The sequence below is a fragment of the Schistocerca piceifrons genome, chromosome X, assembly GCF_021461385.2.
Source record: "Schistocerca piceifrons isolate TAMUIC-IGC-003096 chromosome X, iqSchPice1.1, whole genome shotgun sequence".
NCBI classification, from domain to species: domain Eukaryota; kingdom Metazoa; phylum Arthropoda; class Insecta; order Orthoptera; family Acrididae; genus Schistocerca; species Schistocerca piceifrons.
This window is the reverse complement of record NC_060149.1, coordinates 550982809-551004942: the sequence shown is the minus strand read 5'-3', so window position 1 is coordinate 551004942 and position 22134 is coordinate 550982809. Positions and strand designations below refer to the sequence as shown.

General features: G+C 40.8%; 1 protein-coding gene across 1 annotated transcript in view; it reads right to left on the bottom strand.

Annotated features, from left to right (window-relative positions):
- Positions 1-22134, bottom strand: part of LOC124721170 (zinc finger FYVE domain-containing protein 26) — a 423927-nt gene that overhangs the window by 280708 nt on the left and 121085 nt on the right. Inside the window, exon 14 of the mRNA XM_047246006.1 lies at positions 11138-11320. Coding sequence (XP_047101962.1) covers positions 11138-11320 — 183 coding nt within the window. The remainder of the gene's footprint in view (positions 1-11137; positions 11321-22134) is intronic.

Genomic DNA, 22134 nt, shown 5'->3' with positions numbered 1-22134 from the left:
AATATGATTCAGTAACTATAGATTATGGTGCACATGGTTTAACTGAAAACTAATGAATATTATGGATAAACTATGTACTGATGAAAATGATGATTTTTTTGTTTCGGGAAGACATTATTTTATGGCCATAAGAACAACAGAGTCAATCTTTAATAAAGAATATCATCATCCCAAACAACAACAGAAACCTCATAATGATAGTGCATGATATTAATAAGCATGTGAAATGCATCAGATTTTAACTGCACTTGTTATCTCTTAAATGTGTGTTGCAAGAATTGTCAACATGAAACAGAGAATACAAAAACAAGCAGGTACTGACTGTGAATATTCCCACATTTAGCTAATAATAATCATATCCAGGAACTTTGTTGCCACTTCATTCTTTGGATATTATCTGTCTGTTTCTGCTAAAATTACAGTTCAGCTTGTTATCCTTATATCACAGAGAAATCATGGCTTGCAGGCAGAGATGGACCACTTATACAATATCTGCTCACATTTAGTTCGACTAGTAGGTCTTGTATCTTGTAGCACACACATAACTGTTATGGACAGCAAAGCCTGATGTCTTGCTTCCAGTGTAGTTTGTATCAACTGAAAATTATTTCTTATTCTACAAATCACACTCAGAGACATTGCACAATGGACAGCATTAAAACACAGAATTATGAATGAAGAAATAATGGGTAATAAATGAAGGCAACTGAGAAATATACAGAAATAAAATGTCAGAGTGGAAAGAAGGAAGAACAGGGAAAAATTTCAAAGGTTCAGCATAAAAGTAATAACTAAGGACAACATTACTAGCATTACTTTTCACATTTAGTTTTTCAGAATTTAATACACTTAGCTACCATGTAAAGTAATAAAAGACAACAAGGAAAAACAAATCAGATGGCATGGGACATACAAAATGAAGCCCAAATAATGAAACTGCAGGAGCAGAGAGATCTACAGGGATACCAATGTAAAAAGAAAGAAAAGCAAAGTAAAATGAAAAGGGAAAAGATAGGAAATTGACTGGCAACTAGGGGCAGATATTGTGTGGTGTGCAAATATTTAGAACAACTGGGTTGTAAGGATTTTTATTTGGAAACAGAAGTCTCTCTTTAACTTAGTGGGCAGAAATTTATCTGACTAATGCCTCTTACACTGACTTCACTGTCACATAATAAATAATACTTGCACATGGTGGCTAAGTTTCATAAACTGCACTGTGCTTGATAATCATAAACTCGCAACTGAAACAGGTAGAGGTTTGATTATGTTCAACAGCTTTTGCAACAGGTATGGTCACTAATCATATGAAATACATGGTATGAATGAATGTCCATTGACTTTGTGTAGCACAGTATGCTTTCTGGATGTTACGTGATGAATGTTGAGCCTTTTAGTCAAACTTCAACTAACAGCCTATAAGCTTATCCATACTCTTTCAATCACATCACAAGTAAGTATGATACAAAATGACTGCTTTTTAGAGAAAAACTAAGCACTTCAGTAAATCAGCTTAAATAATATTTGTTATGATGTATGTGATAATCACACAAAATAAAGAGTCAATGGGGTGAACAGTGGGGGTATGAGAAGTGTGGGGTGGGATGGGGTGGAGGAGGGGTAGCTGGGTAGGTGTGGGGGAAGATGCTGGTGCTGCCTATGAGAGTGTGCAGGGATGTGGCTGGGACTGTGCTGGGGATGGGGTGGTAAAGGGACAAGAGGGAAGCAGAGTCAGGTGTATTGTCAGGGTTGTTTGGGGGAAGAGACCAAACAGCAAGGTCATCAGTCTCATCGGATTAGGGAAGAAAGTCGGCCATGCCATTTCAAAGGAACCATCCTGGCATTTGCCTGTAGCAATTTAGGGAAATCACGGAAAACTTAAACCAGGATGGCCGGATGAGGGATCGAACCGTCGTCCTCCCGATTGTGAGTCCAGTGTGCTAACCACTGCGCCACCTCACTCGGTGTGTATTGTCAGGATTGGAAGTGTATGTAAGGCTCGAGTGTGAGCAGAGGAGCAGATAGAGGTAGATGGCACACAGGGTTTAGTGAAGGTTGAGGCCAGGGCGGTTCCTTCCTGTGCAGTTTTAGAAAATGTGGTGGTGGTGGTGGTGTGAGGAATCCAGATGCCAAAGGCTGTGAAGCAGTCATTGAAGTCAAGCACATTGTGTTGGGCAGCATGCTGAGTAACTGGATGGCACAGTTGTTTCATAGCCACAGTTTCGTAGTTGCCATTTTATGCACACAGACCATGTCCACATAAAATGTCACACAGTGGTTGCAAATAAGCTGGTACACCATATGGCTGATTTCGCAGGTGGCCTTGCCTTACAGATATGTGAGATAGGTTGGGTAAGCAGGGAAATGAGAGTGAGGAGTATAGTTGGGAGGATATTTCTCATTTAAGAGCATGAAAAAAGGCAGCTGAAAACCTGACAGAGAATGTGATTCAGTTGAAACATTCCTGAGTGGTACTGAGTCATGAGTGAGGGTGCTCCTTTGTGGTTGGTCAGTAAGTATATGGCAAATGGTTGGTCACTGTGGAGACAAGGTACAGCAAATCTCTTTCTGAACAAGATGAGGAGGGTCATTTTGGTCTGCAAAGATCCTAATGAGACCCTTCGCCTATTTAGAGGGGGACTGCTAGTTTAGCAGTATGTGACAATGACCAGTGACTATGCTCTACAGAAATGAATTGTGGAATGGGTGGCAGTTGTCAAAGTGGAGGCATGGTTGGTGATTGGTAGGTTTGGTGTGGATAGAGGTACTGACATAGTCATCCTTGAGAAGGATGCCAACATCAAGGGGGTTGGCTTGTTGCACTGAGGAAGACCAGATGAAGTGAATGGGGGAGAAGGTGTTGAGGTACTGGAGGAATATGGTTGCAGTGTCTGCATCCTTGGTCCAGTTATTCTGAACCAGATGAGGCATTTGGTATTCTGAATAGCTCAGGTGGATCCTCTAGTTGGTCCATGAATAGGCTGGCATTGGATGTTGCCACGTGGATGCCCACTGTTATACCACAGATTTGTTTGTAGGCAATGCCTTCAAGAGAGAAGAAGTTGTGGGTGAGGATATGGTTGATCATAGTGATCAGGAAGGAGGCTGTAAGTTTGGTGTCAGTCAGACATTTGGAAAGACAGTGTCCAGTGGCAGCAAGGCCATGGGCGTTGGGATCTTACAAGGGAACCTCCCCATCGTACCCCCCTCAGATTTAGTTATAACTTGGCACAGTGGATAGGCCTTGATAAACTGAACACAGATCAATTGGGAAAACAGGAAGAAGTTGTGTGGAACTGTGAAAAAATAAGCAAAATATACAAACTGAGTAGTCCATGGGCCACATAAGCAATATCATGGACAATGTGAGCACAGGAGCGCCGTGGTCCGGTGGTAGCGTGAGCAGTTGCTGAATGAGAAGTCCTTGGTTCAAGTCTTCCCTCGAGTGAAAATTTTACTTTCTTTATTTTTGCATAGTTATTATCTGTCCGTTCGTTCATTGACGTCTCTGTTCACTGTAATAAGTTTAGTGTCTGTGTTTTGCGAACGCATCGCATAACCGTGCGATTAGTAGACGAAAGGACGTGCCTCTCCAATCGGAACCGAAAACATTTGATCGCAAGGTCATAGGTCAACCGATTCCTCCACAGGAAAACACATCTGATATATTCTATACGACACTGGTGACGGCATGTGCGTCATATGACAGGAATATGTTGTCGACCCACCTAACTTGTACACTTGGCGAATGGGTAAAAAGATTCTTCTACCTTGCCCGATTTAGGTTTTCTTGTGGATGTAATAATCACTCCCAAAAAAGTGATGAAAACATAAGAGTTTGTCACATAAACTGAAAATAAAAAATTAAAGGTTTCACTTGATGGAAGATTTGAACCAAAGACCTTTCGTTCCGCAGCTGATCACGTTACCACGAGACCACGGCGCTGCTGCGGTCCCAGTGTCCTTAATGTTGCCTATGTTGTCATGAACTACTCAGTTTGTATATTTTGCTTATTTTTTCACAGTTCCACACAACTTCTTCCTGTTTTCCCAATTGATCTGTGTTCAGTTTTTCAAGGCCTATCCACTGTGCCAACTTATAACTAAATCTGAGGGGGGTGCGATGGGGAGGTTCCCTTGTTAGTGCAGAGAAAGAGATGGCATCAACAGTGATGAGCAGGGTGCCGGATGATAAAAGAACAGGAACTGTGTAGAGTTGGTAAAGCAAATGATTAGCATCTTTTGTAGAGGAGGGCAAGTTATGGGTAGTAGGTTGAAAGTGTTGGTCCACAAGGGTAGAGGTTCTCTCTGTAGGGATGCAGCGACCAGTTACAATGGGGTATCTTTGCTGGTTGGGCTTATGTACTTCGTGAAGCATGTAAGAGTGTTGCAAATGTTGGGAGTGATGAGGGATATAGACTCAGGGAAGAGGTTTTTGGACACACCTAAGGATTTGATGAGACTGGAGACTGGAGATCCTGCTGGACTGCTGGATTACTTGGTGGAGGCTGTCAGACACATACCTATAACCCTTGCCACAGTTACCCCATTCCAATGGAACCACTGTGGTAAGGCTTATTGGTATGGGCCTGACAGCCAGTAGAACGCTCCATCAAGTAATCCTTGCAGTGTTTCAGTGGAGTTTTTTCTGTGAATGATGGGGGATGATAGTGATGCAAGATTTAATGCTAGGAAATTCTGGAAAGTTAACAGGGTACAATTGGGGGGGGGGGGGGGAGGAGGGAGAGTGAGTGGGGGTGGGTCAAGGATAGATAGAGGAGTAAATTGAGTAAGGCAGGATTCAGTATTGGTTTTAGATTATGATTGGTAAGATTTGTGGCAAAAATGGGTTTCCACTCTAGGGACTGGGAGAAGGTGAGAAGGACTTTAACAAGCCCAACAAGATCGAATTTGGCAGTGGGGCAAAAGGTGAGGCCTTTGCAAAGGACTGATTCTTCTGTGGGGCTGAGGCTTTTGAAGGACAGGTTCATTACTGTGTCAAAAGTCTTTTTAGGCTCTGGGTTCTATAGTGTGGTGGAAGGAAGTTTCTAAGGCTGTGGCAAATGTAGTACGTTGGCAAGGCTGGCTTTGGTGACTATCATGGGATACTCTTGTAGTGGTGGTGGATAGTGGTAGTCCAAGTCATTGTTCAACCATTGCTAGTCCCTGTCCTTCAACTACCTGCCTCCTTTCCTGCTCCCACTCCAGCACTATATTGCCTTGTATTCCAACAACACACCCACTAGTCTCTCTCTTCTCTCCCCCCTCCCCCTACTTCTCACCTTTTCCATTTCCCCGCCCCCTCAAACTACCTGACTGAATCTGACAGCCCTATCCTGTCTCCACCACATCCTGGCATACTCTCATAAGAAGCACTACACCTTCCTCCACCCCTAGCTCACTAACAGTCCCCCTCCCTGCCTCAGTCTCCTACTTACCGCCACCACCCAGATTGCTTTTCCTGTCAGGCACAGTTTGCTTGCAGTCTGGCTTCAGTGGCCACAGATAGTGGTCATGGTCATTTGTGTGTGTGTGTGTGTGTGTGTGTGTGTGTGTGTGTGTGTGTGAGAGAGAGAGAGAGAGAGAGAGAGAGAGAGAGAGAGAGAGAGAGTTGTGCCTGCAGGAATATGTGTGTGTTTTTTATGTTAGAAGAAGGCCTTTTGGCCAAAAACTCACATATATAGCAGTCTTTTTATCGTGTCTGTCTACCACTCAATATATAATCTATATGGTGGGCAGCAATCCATTATTTTTATAATATTGTCATTGGTATTTTATCTGTGTTGTAATCCTATACAGTGAGCATGCATAATTGAACAGTGTATGCCCCTACGACTGGCCTGAAAAGGCTACCTCAAAATGGCACAAACAGTGCAGTAACTGCTGCGTCATGTGCCAACAGCCACATATAAGCCAGCGCAGTGGACACTTGGTCACTGTAATGTTTTTCTGACTATGGAGAACTTCACTGTTAGACTGTGCCTCAATGTAACCTCTGATTTGTGTATTTGTACATGGCCACATCATTCAGTGTATCTGTATTTCTCCCCCCCCCCCCCCCTTTTTTTTACAATGGTTGCATGTTACCCAATGTTATGGGCATATGGCCTGCTCATGTTGAACAAAGCGATAAGGGCATACTTGGAGAGGAACATGCGGCCGCTGTTGTGACGCTGATTACTGTTGCTGATTAGCATGGTGCTGCCTTATGTGATGTGGAGAATGTGCTTGCAAAGCCGCTATGTCATCTTCCCCCAATGAGCTAATGATGGCAACTGAAGTGGAGAAGCAACATTGGCTACTTCATACTAAGCTTCTACCTGATTTCCTGCTTCCATAGATACTTAAAAAGACTGGGAAATGTTCAAAACCTCTATGAGGGAGGGATTTACACATTGTACAGTGTGTTACAAACTTCTCTATCAGGGTCCAAGCGGATTATACCATCACGAACCCTCGAAACAGCATAGGAGTCCCAGTGAACTTCAGTAACCAACTAGCACCAACAGCTAAGCCTTTTGAAGTTTCACTGCCCAAGCTATGTACAACTATTGTGGTTGCTTCTGACAACAGTAGAACTCAACACGAGCATCAATAACATGTGTACTCTTGCAATGATAATTAGGGAGCAATTGATACATTTCATAAGAAGAGAGACTGGCAGGTTCCTCCAGAGGAGCTAGCTGACACAAAAGATGATGAACATGACGAGAAATCCACGACTGGAAGAAAGCCATGTTGGGGTCAGCAACATTGAAAGCTTGGAAATGTTGCTACAGGCATGTTTTGTATGTGTCTCAGTCTTCCACATTATCACCATATGGAGGAAATTGTGGGGACTGCATCAATGGCGGTGAACCCCGACACATCCATGAAGCTGCCAATTTCTGTAGTGCCACGGACATAGCCTGCTGCCAGTTGGTGAGAGCTCACTGCTGTTCAACAAGAGACCAAAGAATTTTTCCACCAACATGTTGGGCATAGTGAATCTTGAAACAAAACATGTTGAGCAGAATACTGTACTCATGGCCAAAAATATTATTGTAATGTTGCATAAAAACAATAATAAAATTTTTACCCACCAATTTTTAACTCATTTCCATGCAAGGGAAAATACAGTCATGCTGAATGACGTGGTAATAAGTAACAACACAGCAGTCAAAGGTTACATTAAGGCACAGTCTAACAGTGAAGTGTTCCATAATCACAAAAACATTAGAGTGAGCAAGGACCCAGTGAGCCAGCTTATATACAGTTGTTTGCGCATGGCACAGCACTTGTGGCACAGTCTGTGCTGCTGTGAGGCGGCCTCTTTAGGCTAGCCATGGAGGCACGTGTTGTTCAATATTGCACCTGAAATTTATAGGGTTACAACACTCTGAAATTTATTGGCAGCACCATTGTGACATAGTACAGGAAAACTAGCATTTTCTCTATATTCTATACACTTGAAGTAAGCTGTTTTAGAGATAAATACCACATCAAGAATTATTAGTAGCTCTAAATTCTTAGAGTCACTATTAGTGTATTTATTCTTGAAAATAAGTGACACAGTTATTAACAACTGTTGTGATGCACATACTGGGGGAGGGAGGGAGGGGGTTGGGTTGTCTGGGGAAGACCAGACAGTGAGGTCATCAGTCTCATCAGATTGGGGAAGGACGGGGCAGGAAGTCGGCCATGCCCTTTCAAAGGAACCATCCTGGCATTTGCCTGGAGCATTTTAGGGAAATCACGGAAAACCTAAATCAGGATGGCCACACGCGGGATTGAACCACTGTCCTCCCGAATGCGAGTCCAGTGTGCTAGCCACTACGCCACCTCACTCGGCGGAGGGAGGGAGGGAGGGAGGGAGGGAGGGAGGGAGGGAGGGCGAAAATTTCTACCAATTAAGCAATAGTTTAACCTTCTCTAGAGAGGTTTTCCAGTACAAATTGCCAATAGCTGCAATGAGGCAATAAAACCTTGTTAGAAGAGGGGTAATATTCTGAATGATGTCCATTCTCACATCAAGTGTTCCTTTCTACTGAGTTACTGCAGGTTCAAAATTTATGTACAAAATTCCAACAACAGTAAAGCAAAACATAAATTATGACAAGACTCGTTATGCCAATAATGATACACAAAGTGCAGTAAAAATGGTAAAAAAAAGTTGAAACAGAATATAAATTAAATTGGGTGGATGCTTTTATGGTTGACTGTGCCAAAGTCCAAGTCCCAGAATAAATCATTAATATGCTAAAATTTCTGACTATCTCATAATAATAGGCAGTGACTTCACTCTGAAGGCCAGTGACAGGAAGACTTATGTATTCAGTGATGGGAAAACAGACATTAAAATAAATGTCAAAAAACTTCTGAAGTGCACTACTACATAGTTATCTTAAACTGCACAAAGCTTATCCTGGAGGTAGCCCATTACAAAATTCAGGTAGCAGAAAGAAAGATATTGATGGTTACAAAGCAGCCTCAGCAGGGTTGATTAATGTGGTAGGAATAACTGTCAACAGAGATTGAGAAGCTTTTATTTTTAAACAGGACTAAAGTGACATCAGGCCACTTGGATACTCAGCTATAAGTATTAGACACTTTGAAAAGTACTGTAGAATAATTTTGTGTTTGTCTATCCCAGTATTAATAAAAATATGCTGACAGGAATACCAAGATCTACTGGGATTGAACAACAACAGAAGGAAGTTGGCTACACAGGATGAGACGCAGCACAGATTCAAAAGTTGTCACAGCACAACAGAAAGAAACAAATTTCAAAGGAAATGCAAAGTCAAGAAGAGCAACAGAAAAAGTTTGTAGTTAAACTGAGAGCATAATTATATCTGAAGGCCTACTGAAAAAATTCATTAAAATTTATTCATTGACCCTGAGAATGGGTTTGACAAAAGCAGGTGGATTTTGTGCCTTACAGGCATTTTTAGAATTATTATATAATACAATTTTCACAGTTTTCATTCCTGCCTGCTTCTTCTTTTTTTTTAAAAAAAAAGCAAAACCTCTACAGCAGTCACAGTGGGGCTGTTAGAGTTGTCAATGGAGAATTGTCCAGGAAAATATGACATGACTTGTGAGTATTCTGGCACAATTTCTTTATTATATTGTACATGTCTAGACAGTGTGACCAAAATGCAACATCATGAAGAATTTGGTACATAGATTTTTACTATAATGTAGACAAACTTATCTTTAAACTGCTGTGTAAAGACAGGCATATTCTATGTCAACACAATTGCTTCAGTCTACTACATCCTTAATAAAATGTTCTACATCAGTGACACAATAAGTTTCACACTCTCTCTTTAATTCATTTTCATGTCACATCTTAGCAGTAATAATACACTGTCTGACAAGAGAAGTGAGGCACTCACAAGAGATGGTTGAATAGCAATGTAACTTTGTACATATACACACATCAGTGAGCATGTAAGTAATTTACAGTTTGCAATTCTCTGTGACAGATAGAATGGCCACCAGAATCCATGAGTGCATTAGTGTTGCTCCTGCTTAGCATTGTTACTAGGCCTGGTAGGGTACACAAGAGGTCTGAACAGTATCAGGTGATGAGTAAACACTGAAAAGGACACAGAGATGATGGGTACTAGTGTAAGACAGCATTTTAAACAGCTAACAGAGTTTGAAAGAAGCTCACTGTTGATCTCCATTTGGCTGGATTGTGGAATTGTGCAATATCAAGATTTCTGTAGCATTCAGATGTGACAGTGGCCCGATGGTGGACTGTAACGTGATGTGAGGTAAAGAGTACTAGTTGTCAAGATTCTCGTCATTCACATCTGACCACCACAAGAGGGTATCACTACATCGTGGACCAAGCACATCATAACCACTTCACACATGTGACTGCCATCTGAGAACAAGTAATGGGCTCCTTGCAACATTCTGCAGCCTCCCACATCATTGGTCAAATACTAGCAGCTGCTGGACTAGGTACTTCTTGTCTCATGCGTAGGATTCCATTAATATCCCAACACAGATGGTTGTGTTTGGAGTGGTGCAGTAACTGGGAAGCTTGGACTGCTGATGAATGGTATCATATTATGTTCAGCAATGACTCACGGTTATGCACTACCACAGATGACCATCAACAAGTATGGTGGTGACTAGTGTAGAGGTCTGATGGTTGCAATGTTTTGCATGACACAGCAGTGTTAATCCTGGCTTCACTGTGTGTGGAACCATTGGGTATGACTTTAGGTCAGAGCTGATAGAGACTGAAGGAATTCACTGATGGCACAATAGTACCATCACAGACTTACTGCATTCTCCTATATTAACTCTCATGTGACAATATTTTGGCCCATTTTTCAACAAGACAACTCTCACTTACACATGGCACATATCTCTATGAGTTGTCAATGTGATGCTGAGGTAATCCTGTGGCCATTAAGATCCCCCAAATCTGTCCACAACAGAACGTGTGAGAGCAGCATGCAACTTCATCCCAGTGCCAGTATGCACAATATCAAGGAACAGTTACAACAGTTGTGAGCTATCTTGGCTCAGGACAGGATACATTAGTTTTATGATGTCCTTCCCAACCAATCGGTGCATGCATCCACGACAGAGTGGGCGCAATGTTATACTGATAAGTGGGCTCATACTGCCACGTTCTTTGTTAAATTTGTCTTGATATTGTAAACACTGCATCTTTGTTTGGTAAAAAATACCAGAGGAATATTACATTCTTATTTTATTGGGCTAATCTAATACCTTAATCTTGGTGTATGTGCTCTTTATTTACTGATTATAAATATGAATACAAATGCTGCTGACAGTACCCATTTTCTATCATTGACTTTGTATCATAAGTAAAAATGAGTGGACAGTTAGCTCAGTAACGGGACAGCAGATAGTCTGATTTGTGACAGTATAGTTCTAATAAATCAATTAATAATTGCAATATATATTATTAGGTATAGCTGACATTTCAAAAGAGTCGCAGCAATATTTCTGGCTTCCTTCTTAACTGAACTGTGAACCCTGGGCACTGTAAAACACAATTAGATTCCTGTAAACAGCTGGAAAATCATCACTGCAGCATTCACAAATACGTAAAGTAAAGACAAGAGCATCAAATTACACACTGACAAAGTGACAGATGACATACCTGAAGAATTGGTGGGTGTAACACAGGAGCATGCTCTGAGGAGGCAATAGGTTTCATGCTATTTAGTCCTGGTCTTGCTTTTTGATTTTCAAGTGAATTAGCATTCAGACGTAGTTTCAGTTGACTATATGCTTCAGTAAACCTCACTTCTTTAGCCAAAGGTCCATCCTCTGCTTCATTCATCTGAAAATCAACACATGTTAAATATATTATTCATTCCCATCATCACAGATTTTTCTGAGTTCAGATGTCAGTATTTTACATGACCACCACGGAGCAAAGAAACAAGTATGGGCTAAATGACAAATCTTGCTTAGCTGTTAACATTTTCATCATATAGGGAAAAAGAAGACTATCTACAGGTACTGTCAAAAATGAGAAACAGTTTGCAACATGGGAACAACTTTGTAATTGAATAACGATAATGATAATAATAATAATTATTATTATTATATTGGCTGTTTCATTCATTTTTAACAAGTAGGTTAATAGATATCTAACTTTGATAGGGAATAGCTAATTTTTTTGCGATTTTTTAGTTGATCCCATAATAAAAGAAAAGCTCTTCACATTGATTGATGAGTATTATTTTAACCTTTTAAAGGATTACTGGCCACTTTTAACTACCCTATTGAGTACCCTCTATATACTCCTTCCACCTTTCTGCCTTCCCTTCTTTGCTTAGAACTGGGTTGCCATCTGAGCTCTTGATATTCATACAAGTGGTTCTCTTCTCTCCAAAGGTCTCTTTAATTTTTCTGTAGGCAGTATCTATCTTACCCCTAGTGAGACAAGCCTCTACATCCTTACATTTGTCCTCTAGCCATCCCTGCTTAGCCATTTTATACTTCCTGTCGATCTCATTTTTGAGACGTTTGTATTCCTTTTTGCCTGCTTCATTTACTGCATTTTTATATTTTCTCCTTTTATCAATTAAATTCAATATTTCTTCTGTTACCCAAGGATTTCTATTAGCCCTCGTCTTTTTACCTACTTGATCCCCTGCTGCCTTCACTACTTCATCCCTCAGAGCTACCCATTCTTCTTCTACTGTATTTCTTTCCCCCATTCCTGTCAATTGTTCTCTTATGCTCTCCCTGAAACTCTCTACAACCTCTGGTTCTTTCAGTTTATCCAGGTCCCATCTCCTTAAATTCCCACCTTTTTGCAGTTTCTTCAGTTTTAATCTGCAGTTCATAACCAATAGATTGTGGTCAGAAATGGGAGATAAGATACTGCGTAAAGAGTTTGACAGAGCACTGAAAGACCTGAGTCAAAACAAGGCCCCGGGAGTAGACAACATTCCATTAGAACTACTGATGGCCTTGGAAGAGCCAGTCATGACAAAACTCTACCATCTGGTGAGCAAGATGTATGAGACAGGTGAAATACCCACAGACTTCAAGAAGAATATAATAATTCCAATCCCAAAGAACGCAGGTGTTGACAGATGTGAAAATTACCGAACTATCAGTTTAATAAGTCACAGCTGCAAAATACTAACGCGAATTCTTTACAGACAACTGGAAACACTGGTAGAAGCGGACCTCGGGGAAGATCAGTTTGGATTCCGTAGAAATATTGGAACACGTGAGGCAATACTAACCTTACGACTTATCTTAGAAGAAAGATTAAGAAAAGGCAAACCTACGTTTCTAGCATTTGTAGACTTAGAGAAAGCTTTTGACAACATTAACTGGAATACTGTCTTTCAAATTCTGAAGGTGGCAGGGGTAAAATACAGGGAGAGAAAGGCTATTTACAATTTGTACAGAAACCAGATGGCAGTTATAAGAGTGGAGGGACATGAAAGGGAAGCAGTGGTTGGGAAAGGAGTGAGACAGGGTTGTAGCCTCTCCCGAATGTTATTCAATCTGTATATTGAGCAAGCAGTAAAGGAAACAAAAGAAAAATTCGGAGTACGCATTCAAATTCATGGAGAAGAAGTAAAAACTTTGAGGTTCACCGATGTCATTGTAATTCTGTCAGAGACAGCAAAGGACTTGGAAGAGCAGTTGAACGGAATGGACAGTGTCTTGAAAGGAGGATATAAGATGAACATCAACAAAAGCAAAACGAGGATAATGGAATGTAGTCAAATTAAATTGGGTGATGCTGAGGGAATTAGATTAAGAAATGAGACACTCAAAGTAGTAAAGGAGTTTTGCTATTTGGGGAGCAAAATAACTGATGATGGTCGAAGTAGAGAGGATGTAAAATGTAGACTGGCAATGGCAAGGAAATCGTTTCTGAAGAAGAGAAATTTGTTAACATCGAGTATAGATTTAAGTGTCAGGAAGTCGTTCCTGAAAGTATTTGTATGGAGTGTAGCCATGTATGGAAGTCAAACATGGACGATAACCAGTTTGGACAAGAAGAGAATAGAAGCTTTCGAAATGTGGTGCTACAGAAGAATGCTGAAGATAAGGTGGGTAGATCACGTAACTAATGAGGAGGTATTGAATAGGATTGGGGAGAAGAGAAGTTTGTGGCACAACTTGACTAGAAGAAGGGATCGGTTGGTAGGACATGTTTTGAGGCATCGAGGAATCACAAATTTAGCATTGGAGGGCAGTGTGGAGGGTAAAAATTGTAGAGGGAGACCAAGAGATGAATACACTAAGCAGATTCAGAAGGATGTAGGTTGCAGTAGGTACTGGGAGATGAAGAAGCTTGCACAGGATAGAGTAGCATGGAGAGCTGCATCAAACCAGTCTCAGGACTGAAGACCACAACAACAACATCATAGAGTAGTTTAGATGTTGGTTAGTTGTTGATTTAATTATGAGGGTGGTTTGATAAGTCTGGTTAATTTCCAGGAAAGACTAGAATATTTTTGTTGTGCCTTCAAGGTTGGTAAGCTTGATTATTCCAAGGACTGTGTAAAGAATTTCAATAATGTACAGTGTACGGTTCAATGTTGACAGCCATCTGAATTGGTCAGTGTGTTGATTATGATTGAAAATGGGGAAAACCGAATTATGTGGTGTTATTAAACATTTTCATTTGAAGGGTTACGCTGCTGCACAAAACAAATGAAATTGGGTGAAGTTCACATGGACTCTCCACCATGTAATATTATTGTATCTCATTGCTACCTATCAGAACCCCTTGGAGAGCATTAAAGATAAACACCAGTCCTAATTGGTTGTTTTTGGGGAAGGAGACCAGACAGCGAGGTCATCGATCTCATCGGATTAGGGAAGGACGGGGAAGGAAGTCGGCCGTTCTTTAACCAGGGTAATGCACCATCCCACACATCAGCGGTGATAACAATGGTTCAGTGTCACCCATGGGTGAATGGAGGATGCTGGTGGGTTCATATATCTCCATGTGGAAGGTGAACATAGGTACTGGCTAAATGGCTGCCCCTTATGCCTTAGTTAGACATATGAGGTGTTACCCACTGCTGATACACCAACAGAGCCAGCATGGGGTGTCTCATTTCTTAGCCTGTAGCCGATTTTCCTGTATAGTCCAAACAAGAATAGAGGGCTTATATGTTTGACACTGGAATCTCCAATGGTAGGTATGTAATATAGCCCATCAGGGAAATTGCACACCAGTTGGGAAAGAATACGAGTGTGCACTCAATACATTTGACAGGAAGCTTCACTTTATATATGGAAGATGCTCTGTCAGCAGCTATGGATCAGATTGGGTTCAGCAGGTTGCAAACATAGCTCTTGTTGGCCCAAATGTCAAATGGCACCTGGGTTTTAAGGCTATCCTCAGTTCCTTTACACAGCTGGTTGAGATGATGGAGACAACTCACCAGGCATGTGGCACTGAAACAGTTCATGCTACCAGGTAGAGAATGTAAGCCATCCACCCACCTTCCCCTGTAAGTCAGGCGTGCACTACACAGAGGAATAGGCTACTTCAGTAAAAGAATATTTGATAAGGTATCTGTAGGACTATGTACAGTATGCAAAAGAAAGTGTTTGTCTTGTAATGGCAGTTTATTGTACATCCCTGGAGCAATAAATGGGTCCCAAACAACTGCAAGAAAGTGTAGGTTATTGTCACTTTCAATAAGAGTCATCAGACTGATGCACATAATTTGTTGTTGTTGTTGTTGTGGTCTTCAGTCCTGAGACTGGTTTGATGCAGCTATCCATGCTACTCTATCCTGTGCAAGCTTCTTCCTCTCCCAGTACTTACTGCAACCCACATCCTTCTGAATCTGCTTAGTGTATTCATCTCTTGGTCTCCCTCTATGATTTTTACCATCCACACTACCCTCCAGTGCTAAATTTGTGACCCCCTGATGCCTCAGAACATGTCCTACCAACCGGTTCCTTCTTCTTGTCAAGTTGTGCCACAAACTCCTCTCGACAATTCTATTCAATACCTCCTCATTAGTTACGTGATCTACCCACCTTATCTTCAGCATTCTTCTGTAGCACCACATTTCGAAAGCTTCTATTCTCTTCTTGTCCAAACTGGTTATCGTCCATGTTTGACTTCCATACATGGCTACACTCCATACAAATACTTTCAGGAACGACTTCCTGACACTTAAATCTATACTCGATGTTAACAAATTTCTCTTCTTCAGAAACGATTTCCTTGCCATTGCCAGTCTACATTTTACATCCTCTCTACTTCGACCATCATCAGTTATTTTGCTCCCCAAATAGCAAAACTCCTTTACTACTTTGAGTGTCTCATTTCTTAATCTAATTCCCTCAGCATCACCCAATTTAATTTGACTACATTCCATTATCCTCGTTTTGCTTTTGTTGATGTTCATCTTATATCCTCCTTTCAAGACACTGTCCATTCCGTTCAACTGCTCTTCCAAGTCCTTTGCTGTCTCTGACAGAATTACAATGACATCGGTGAACCTCAAAGTTTTTACTTCTTCTCCATGAATTTGAATGCGTACTCCGAATTTTTCTTTTGTTTCCTTTACTGCTTGCTCAATATACAGATTGAATAACATTCGGGAGAGGCTACAATCCTGTCTCACTCCCTTCCCAACCACTGCTTCCCTTTCATGTCCCTCAACTCTTATAACTGCCATCTGGTTTCTGTACAAATTGTAAATAGCCTTTCTCTCCCTGTATTTTACCCCTGCCACCTTTAGAATTTGAAAGAGAGTATTCCAGTGAAATGCACATAATTATAGATTGTAAATAAAACCATCTAGATCTCTTATCTCTCTAGATCTGTTTTGTTTATCTCTTAACAATGATGGGATATTCACCCTGTTTCTTGCATTTCAGAAAATATTCCGGTTGTTGGTAGGTTGCTGTTTCAATTAGAAGGGTGGTTTACAAAGGATATGTCTAGATCTGAGGTCCAATATAACTGCTTATAATGTTTTCAGAATCTAATATAGGAACAACTTCTCAACTGCCCTTTCCTCTCCTCTCATGACTTAAAAAAAAACATTCTAATGAAATGTATTACTGTTAACATAGTGGGTGGCTATAATTAAACTTTCCCTATTTAATATGTTATAACACAGAAACTAATTAATTTATGAGTACCAAACTTTGTAACATTAATGTCAAGGACATGGGAAAGAGAAGTAATGCAGAAGCAATTCGATTGAAACACTTTTAACATGCTGCTTTGGTACATCATACCATTACATACCTGTACCATTACTGTTACAAAAGGGGCACAATATGGCATCCATTAGTGTCCAGAAGTCTTGAAGTGCAGGATTGCATTCTGCACAGCAGAATGAAGAATGTCCTCTCTTGATATGCTGCACTTCAGATCAGCACATTTGAATATTCCCCTTGTAAACCCTGTCCTTCAGGTAACCCCACAACCAGAAATCACAGGGAGTGACAAATCATTTAGAAATGATTGGCTGATAATGCAATCATTTCCAAGTGTGCTTCGAAGGAGCATGTGAACTTCACAAGCGAAGTCCAGTGGGCCCACATCTTGCATGAAAACTGTTGAGTTCAACGTGTCTTTCTGCTGCAGAGTTGGTGTGACATGTGGGCAAAGCATATCGCAGTAACACTGACCAGTCATACTGCACATCTTTGGTCCTTGAGCGCCAGCCTGTTTGAAAGAGAATGGACCAACGATAAACGTAGCTGTGAGCAACACCATATGGTGACACGTACACCGTACAGAGGAACTTCATGCACAGTGACTGGAGGTAAAGATCTCCACAATCGGCAATTCTGTGTGTTCACCTCACCCGTTACAGAAAAATGAGCATCGTCTGTCCATAGGATCATCCAGGACCAGCCCTTGTCAACTTCAATCCTTATGAGAAAGTGGAGAGCAAAGTCAACATGTCATAGTGCATCCTGTGGTGCAAGCTGCTGTACAATATTGATCTTGTATGGATGCCATTTGAGAATGGCTTGAAGCACTTTCCATACAGTGGACCACGAGATGTTCAACTGCCATGACACAGCATGCGCACTGCCTGATGATTGGGAATTGTGGACAGCAGTTGGCTGCCACAGCGACAGTGATTTCATCAACCACCTGTGGTGCAACCTATTGTCAGTCTCTTCCCAGAGCAAATACCAGTTCTCCAGTTGATTCGAACTACTTCATCATGATTCACACAGTAGCTGGAGAAAGAGGACCCTTCTGAAATCCTTTCAGCAGGTGTATTCTCAAAGCACAGGTGCATCATTACTGTTATTTTGAGAATAGAGCTTCTCCTATAAAGCCCTGCTCCTTTTGTTCAAGCTAAAGTCGACACGACAACAAGTGCATCGCGACTGATCAGGTGTGTGAGACTACGAATCACGAGGACTAATCATGGCATCTGGTGGCCATAGTTGGAACTGGACGGTGGCACTGTGGCAGATCAAAATCATGCACCCCATACTCTTGACATAATGCTACCAAATTTGGTACTGATATGGTAATTAGTTTCCATGTTATAATGTGTAAAATAGGAAAAGTTTAATTATACCTGGTATTTATATTCTCCTTTAATTTACTCTGATGGGCTACTCACTGGAGCAGTATTTGATGGTTGGATGTTTTTTTCTTCCAAGCAGTAACATCCAACACATCGGGGGTGTTTTTAGTTTGTGAGAACAGAACCACATAGTGAAGACTTTCACAGCTGGTTGCCTTATCTGCTCGTGAATCTGCTGGGTTACTTGCTCATAGTCCATGAAACATATCATCCAGGGGAAGAGAAACTGTCTTCCATAATTGTTTTTCATCCTTTTATTAAAAATGTAACTGATTCGGAATGTTTTACAGAAACATAACATCAGACCAGTTTTTAAACCATCAAAGAAAATATGTCAGGCTCTCAGATCTGTAAAGGATAAATGCCCTCCAGTGTCTGCGTGTGAACATACACTATCTGATCAAAAGCATCTGTGCACATTATGTAATGCAGTATTAACCACTAGATGTTACAAGGAGCAGATCCACCAGTATAAAAGGACGTAGGGAAAAATGGAGTTTTGTGTTGTCATTAGAGAAGCATTAACAGCAGAACTGGTAAGTCGGGAGAGCTCAGTGACTTTGAATATGGACTAAGCATTGTATGTCACCTGAGTAACAATTCCCTCAATGACATTTCAACCCTTCTAAAGCTGCCCAAGTCGACTGTTGGTGACATAATTGTGAACTGGAAATGCTAAGGAGCATTCACTGTTAACCAAGACCAGGCAGATCTTATGTACTGACAGTCAGAGACTGTTGGGTATTACGGATGGTGGTTGTCAAAAATCACAGGAAATCCGAAGAAGATATGGGGTTCAATGATTGAGCAGCTCCTCATAAGCCACGCATTTCTGTCGTAAGACTTTGGTGAGTAAAAAGTGGTGCCACTGGACAGTGAATGACTGGAAACAATAGATTTGGAGTTACAAATCATGCTACATCCTGCAGAAATCTGATGGAAGGGTTTGAGTTTGACGAAGACCTGGAGAATGTTACCTGCCATATTTTTTGTGCCCACAGTGAAGTACTAAGGTGATGTAATGGTATTGGAGTGTTTTTTGTGGATGGGGTGTGGTCCCTTTATTGTTCTTAAGAAAATTCTAAATGTGGATGGAAATGAACACATTTTACAGCACGATGTACTGTGTACAGCAGAGAAACAGTTCAGAATGATGACTGATTGTATCAACAAGATAATGAACCCTGTCATAAAGCAGCACTTGTGTGGCAATGGTTTGTGGGCAACAACATTACTTAAAAGGGCTGGCATGCCCAGTGTCCCAACCTGGATCCAATGGAACATCTTGGTGATGAGTTACAATGTCAGCTTCACTTCTGACCCCAGCATCCAGCATTAGTATCTTCTCTGGCTGTGGCTCTTGAGGAAGAACAGGTGCTATTCCTCCGCAAACATTCATGTGCATCATTGGAAGTGTCCTCAGGAGAGATCATGCCACCATAAAAATGAAGGGTGAGCACACTTCATATTAATGACCACTATTATGTAATCAGAGACTTTTTATCAGATAGTGTATAACATTACATGTATGTGTATAAGGTCTACTTTGGAGCTACAAAGAGAAGCTTGGAAACATGTCTGATGGAATACAGAAAAGTCATTTTTAACTTGGAAAAGCAGAAAAATCAGCTGTAGCACAGCATGCTCTTCAGTCAGGAAACCAATATTCTATCTACAGTATCTACTGTCCATGGATACATAGAAAAGTCATTGAAATATATAAACACAGGGACAGTTTAAACAGAAAGAAGAAGCAGCGAAACTTAATGACATACGGGCAATAGCTCAACAGAATTGATAGATACATTTTGTTTTCAGCAGATGACAGTTAAACATTTTAATTTTATCTTTGACAAGGATTATCTTCCCATTTAGTTCCCACACAAAGTTTGGACTGAATAAGTTGACTCAGGCAGAGCTCCATAAATCTGTGCAAGCTTAATATTATGAGGTTCAGCAAGTACTCCAGAGGTTATCTCAAAAGAATTGTTTCACCTCAATTGTGATCTGCTCACTGACACAGAGCACAGGTGGATATTGAGGATCTTTTATAAATATTTGTACCATCCTTGGGATATAGACAGCTAACCAGAGATCCCTGCTCTTGGTCACATAGGTGGTGTGTGAAACATGTCCAGGGCTTACTATTATAGGGGCATGGTAGTACTGAGTGATCCCCAGCTTCAGAATCCCATATTTCCCTATCCCATGCTCACCCACCGATGACTGAGCTCCCTGAGCTGCTCATTTGGCACCATCCAAGAGGTATGTGTAGCTTACAGAATACTATGTACATACCATTTATCAGTGAGGTAAGTTACTGTCACAGAAACCTTTATTTAATTTCTCTAATGTTATTCAGAAAAACTGCAGAGAATGTAAGTCTTAATGGTCAGACAGGGATTTAAATACTGCTCTTTTCTTCTTCTTCTTCTTCTTCTTCTCCTCTCTCTCTCTCTCTCTCTCTCTCTCTCTCTCTCTCTCTCTCTCTCTCTCTCTTTTTAAAAATATGAGTCCAGTGTCTTCTTTGAATAGTTTCGAATTACTTCTGTGAAGAATTGTATCAGACATACAGAAATACATTCGCATAACTGAGCTTATGCCCTGAAAGAGAGATAAAATTTTGTGTTATTCTCCAACTGGTGACAGTGAAAACATGAGACCAAATGATATTAATTTAGTGAAGTTACTTTCCTCCCTGACATGGGCGAAATTCTTTTTTGGTGAAGAACTACATTCATATGTGCATTTTTTTTAGAATTAATATCAAACTGAAAGAGAAGACACAAATTTACATGAGTTCTTCATATGTAACATCTGGAGACAGAGATTATTCTCTAAAAGTGAATTTAATTAACAAAAAACATAGTAGTGGACAGTTATGGTATTGTTGTTTATGCATAAACTATTATGAAAGTACACTCATAAATGTGGCCTAGATGTGCTGAATAAAGTTTAAAGTTAACTAGACAATGGAAAGGCTTGTATGCAAATTCATTCACATTCCATTAACATTTTTCTGTACAGCACTGCTTTCTAATGCACTGAACATTTCCTCAAAATAAGACGCTTAACATTTAAATTCCATTGTAGTTTCCCTTTTTCTTTTCCTATCCAAGTGTATCATACATGATCCATGATTCTGAAAATGTTATTTCACTATCTATGTTACTTTATTAATAAGCGAAAGTGCTGGCACATCGATAGACACAGAAACAAACACAAATATACACACAAAATTCTAGGTTTCGCAACCAACGGTTGCTTCGTCAGGAAAGAGGGAAGGAGAGGGAAAGACGAAAGGATGTGGGTTTTAAAGGAGAGGGTAAGGAGTCATTCCAATCTCAGGAGCGGAAAGACTTACATTATGGGGGAAAAAGGACGGGTATACACTCGCACACACACACATATCCATCCACACATATACAGACACAAGCAGGCATATCATATGTCTGCTTGTGTCTGTATATGTGTGGATGGATATGTGTGTGTGTGCGAGTGTATACCCGTCCTTTTTTCCCCCTAAGGTAACTCATATCATACGTCTGCTTGTGTCTGTATATGTGTGGATGGATATGTGTGTGTGTGCGAGCGTATACCCGTCCTTTTTTCCCCCTAAGGTAAGTCTTTCTGCTCCCAGGATTGGAATGACTCCTTACCCTCTCCTTTAAAACCCACATCCTTTCGTCTTTCCCTCTCCTTCCCTCTTTCCTGACGAAGCAACCGTTGGTTGCGAAAGCTAGAATTTTGTGTGTATATTTGTGTTTGTTTGTGTGTCTATCGACGTGCCAGCACTTTCGTTTGGTAAGTCACATCATCTTTGTTTTTAGACTTACTTTATTAATATCATGAAAAGAATAGATTGCTGTTCACCATGTACAGGAGATGTTCAGTTGCAGACAGACACAACAAAAATACTGCTAAACAAGTGAGCTTTCGGCCAAGAGGCCTCCTTCAAAAGTAAACACACACACACACACACACTCACACACACACACACACACACAAGCACAGCTCAAATGATCACTGTCCCTGGTCAAGGTCTCTTCTGGCCTCAGTGGGTAGAGTGAGTGAGTGAGAT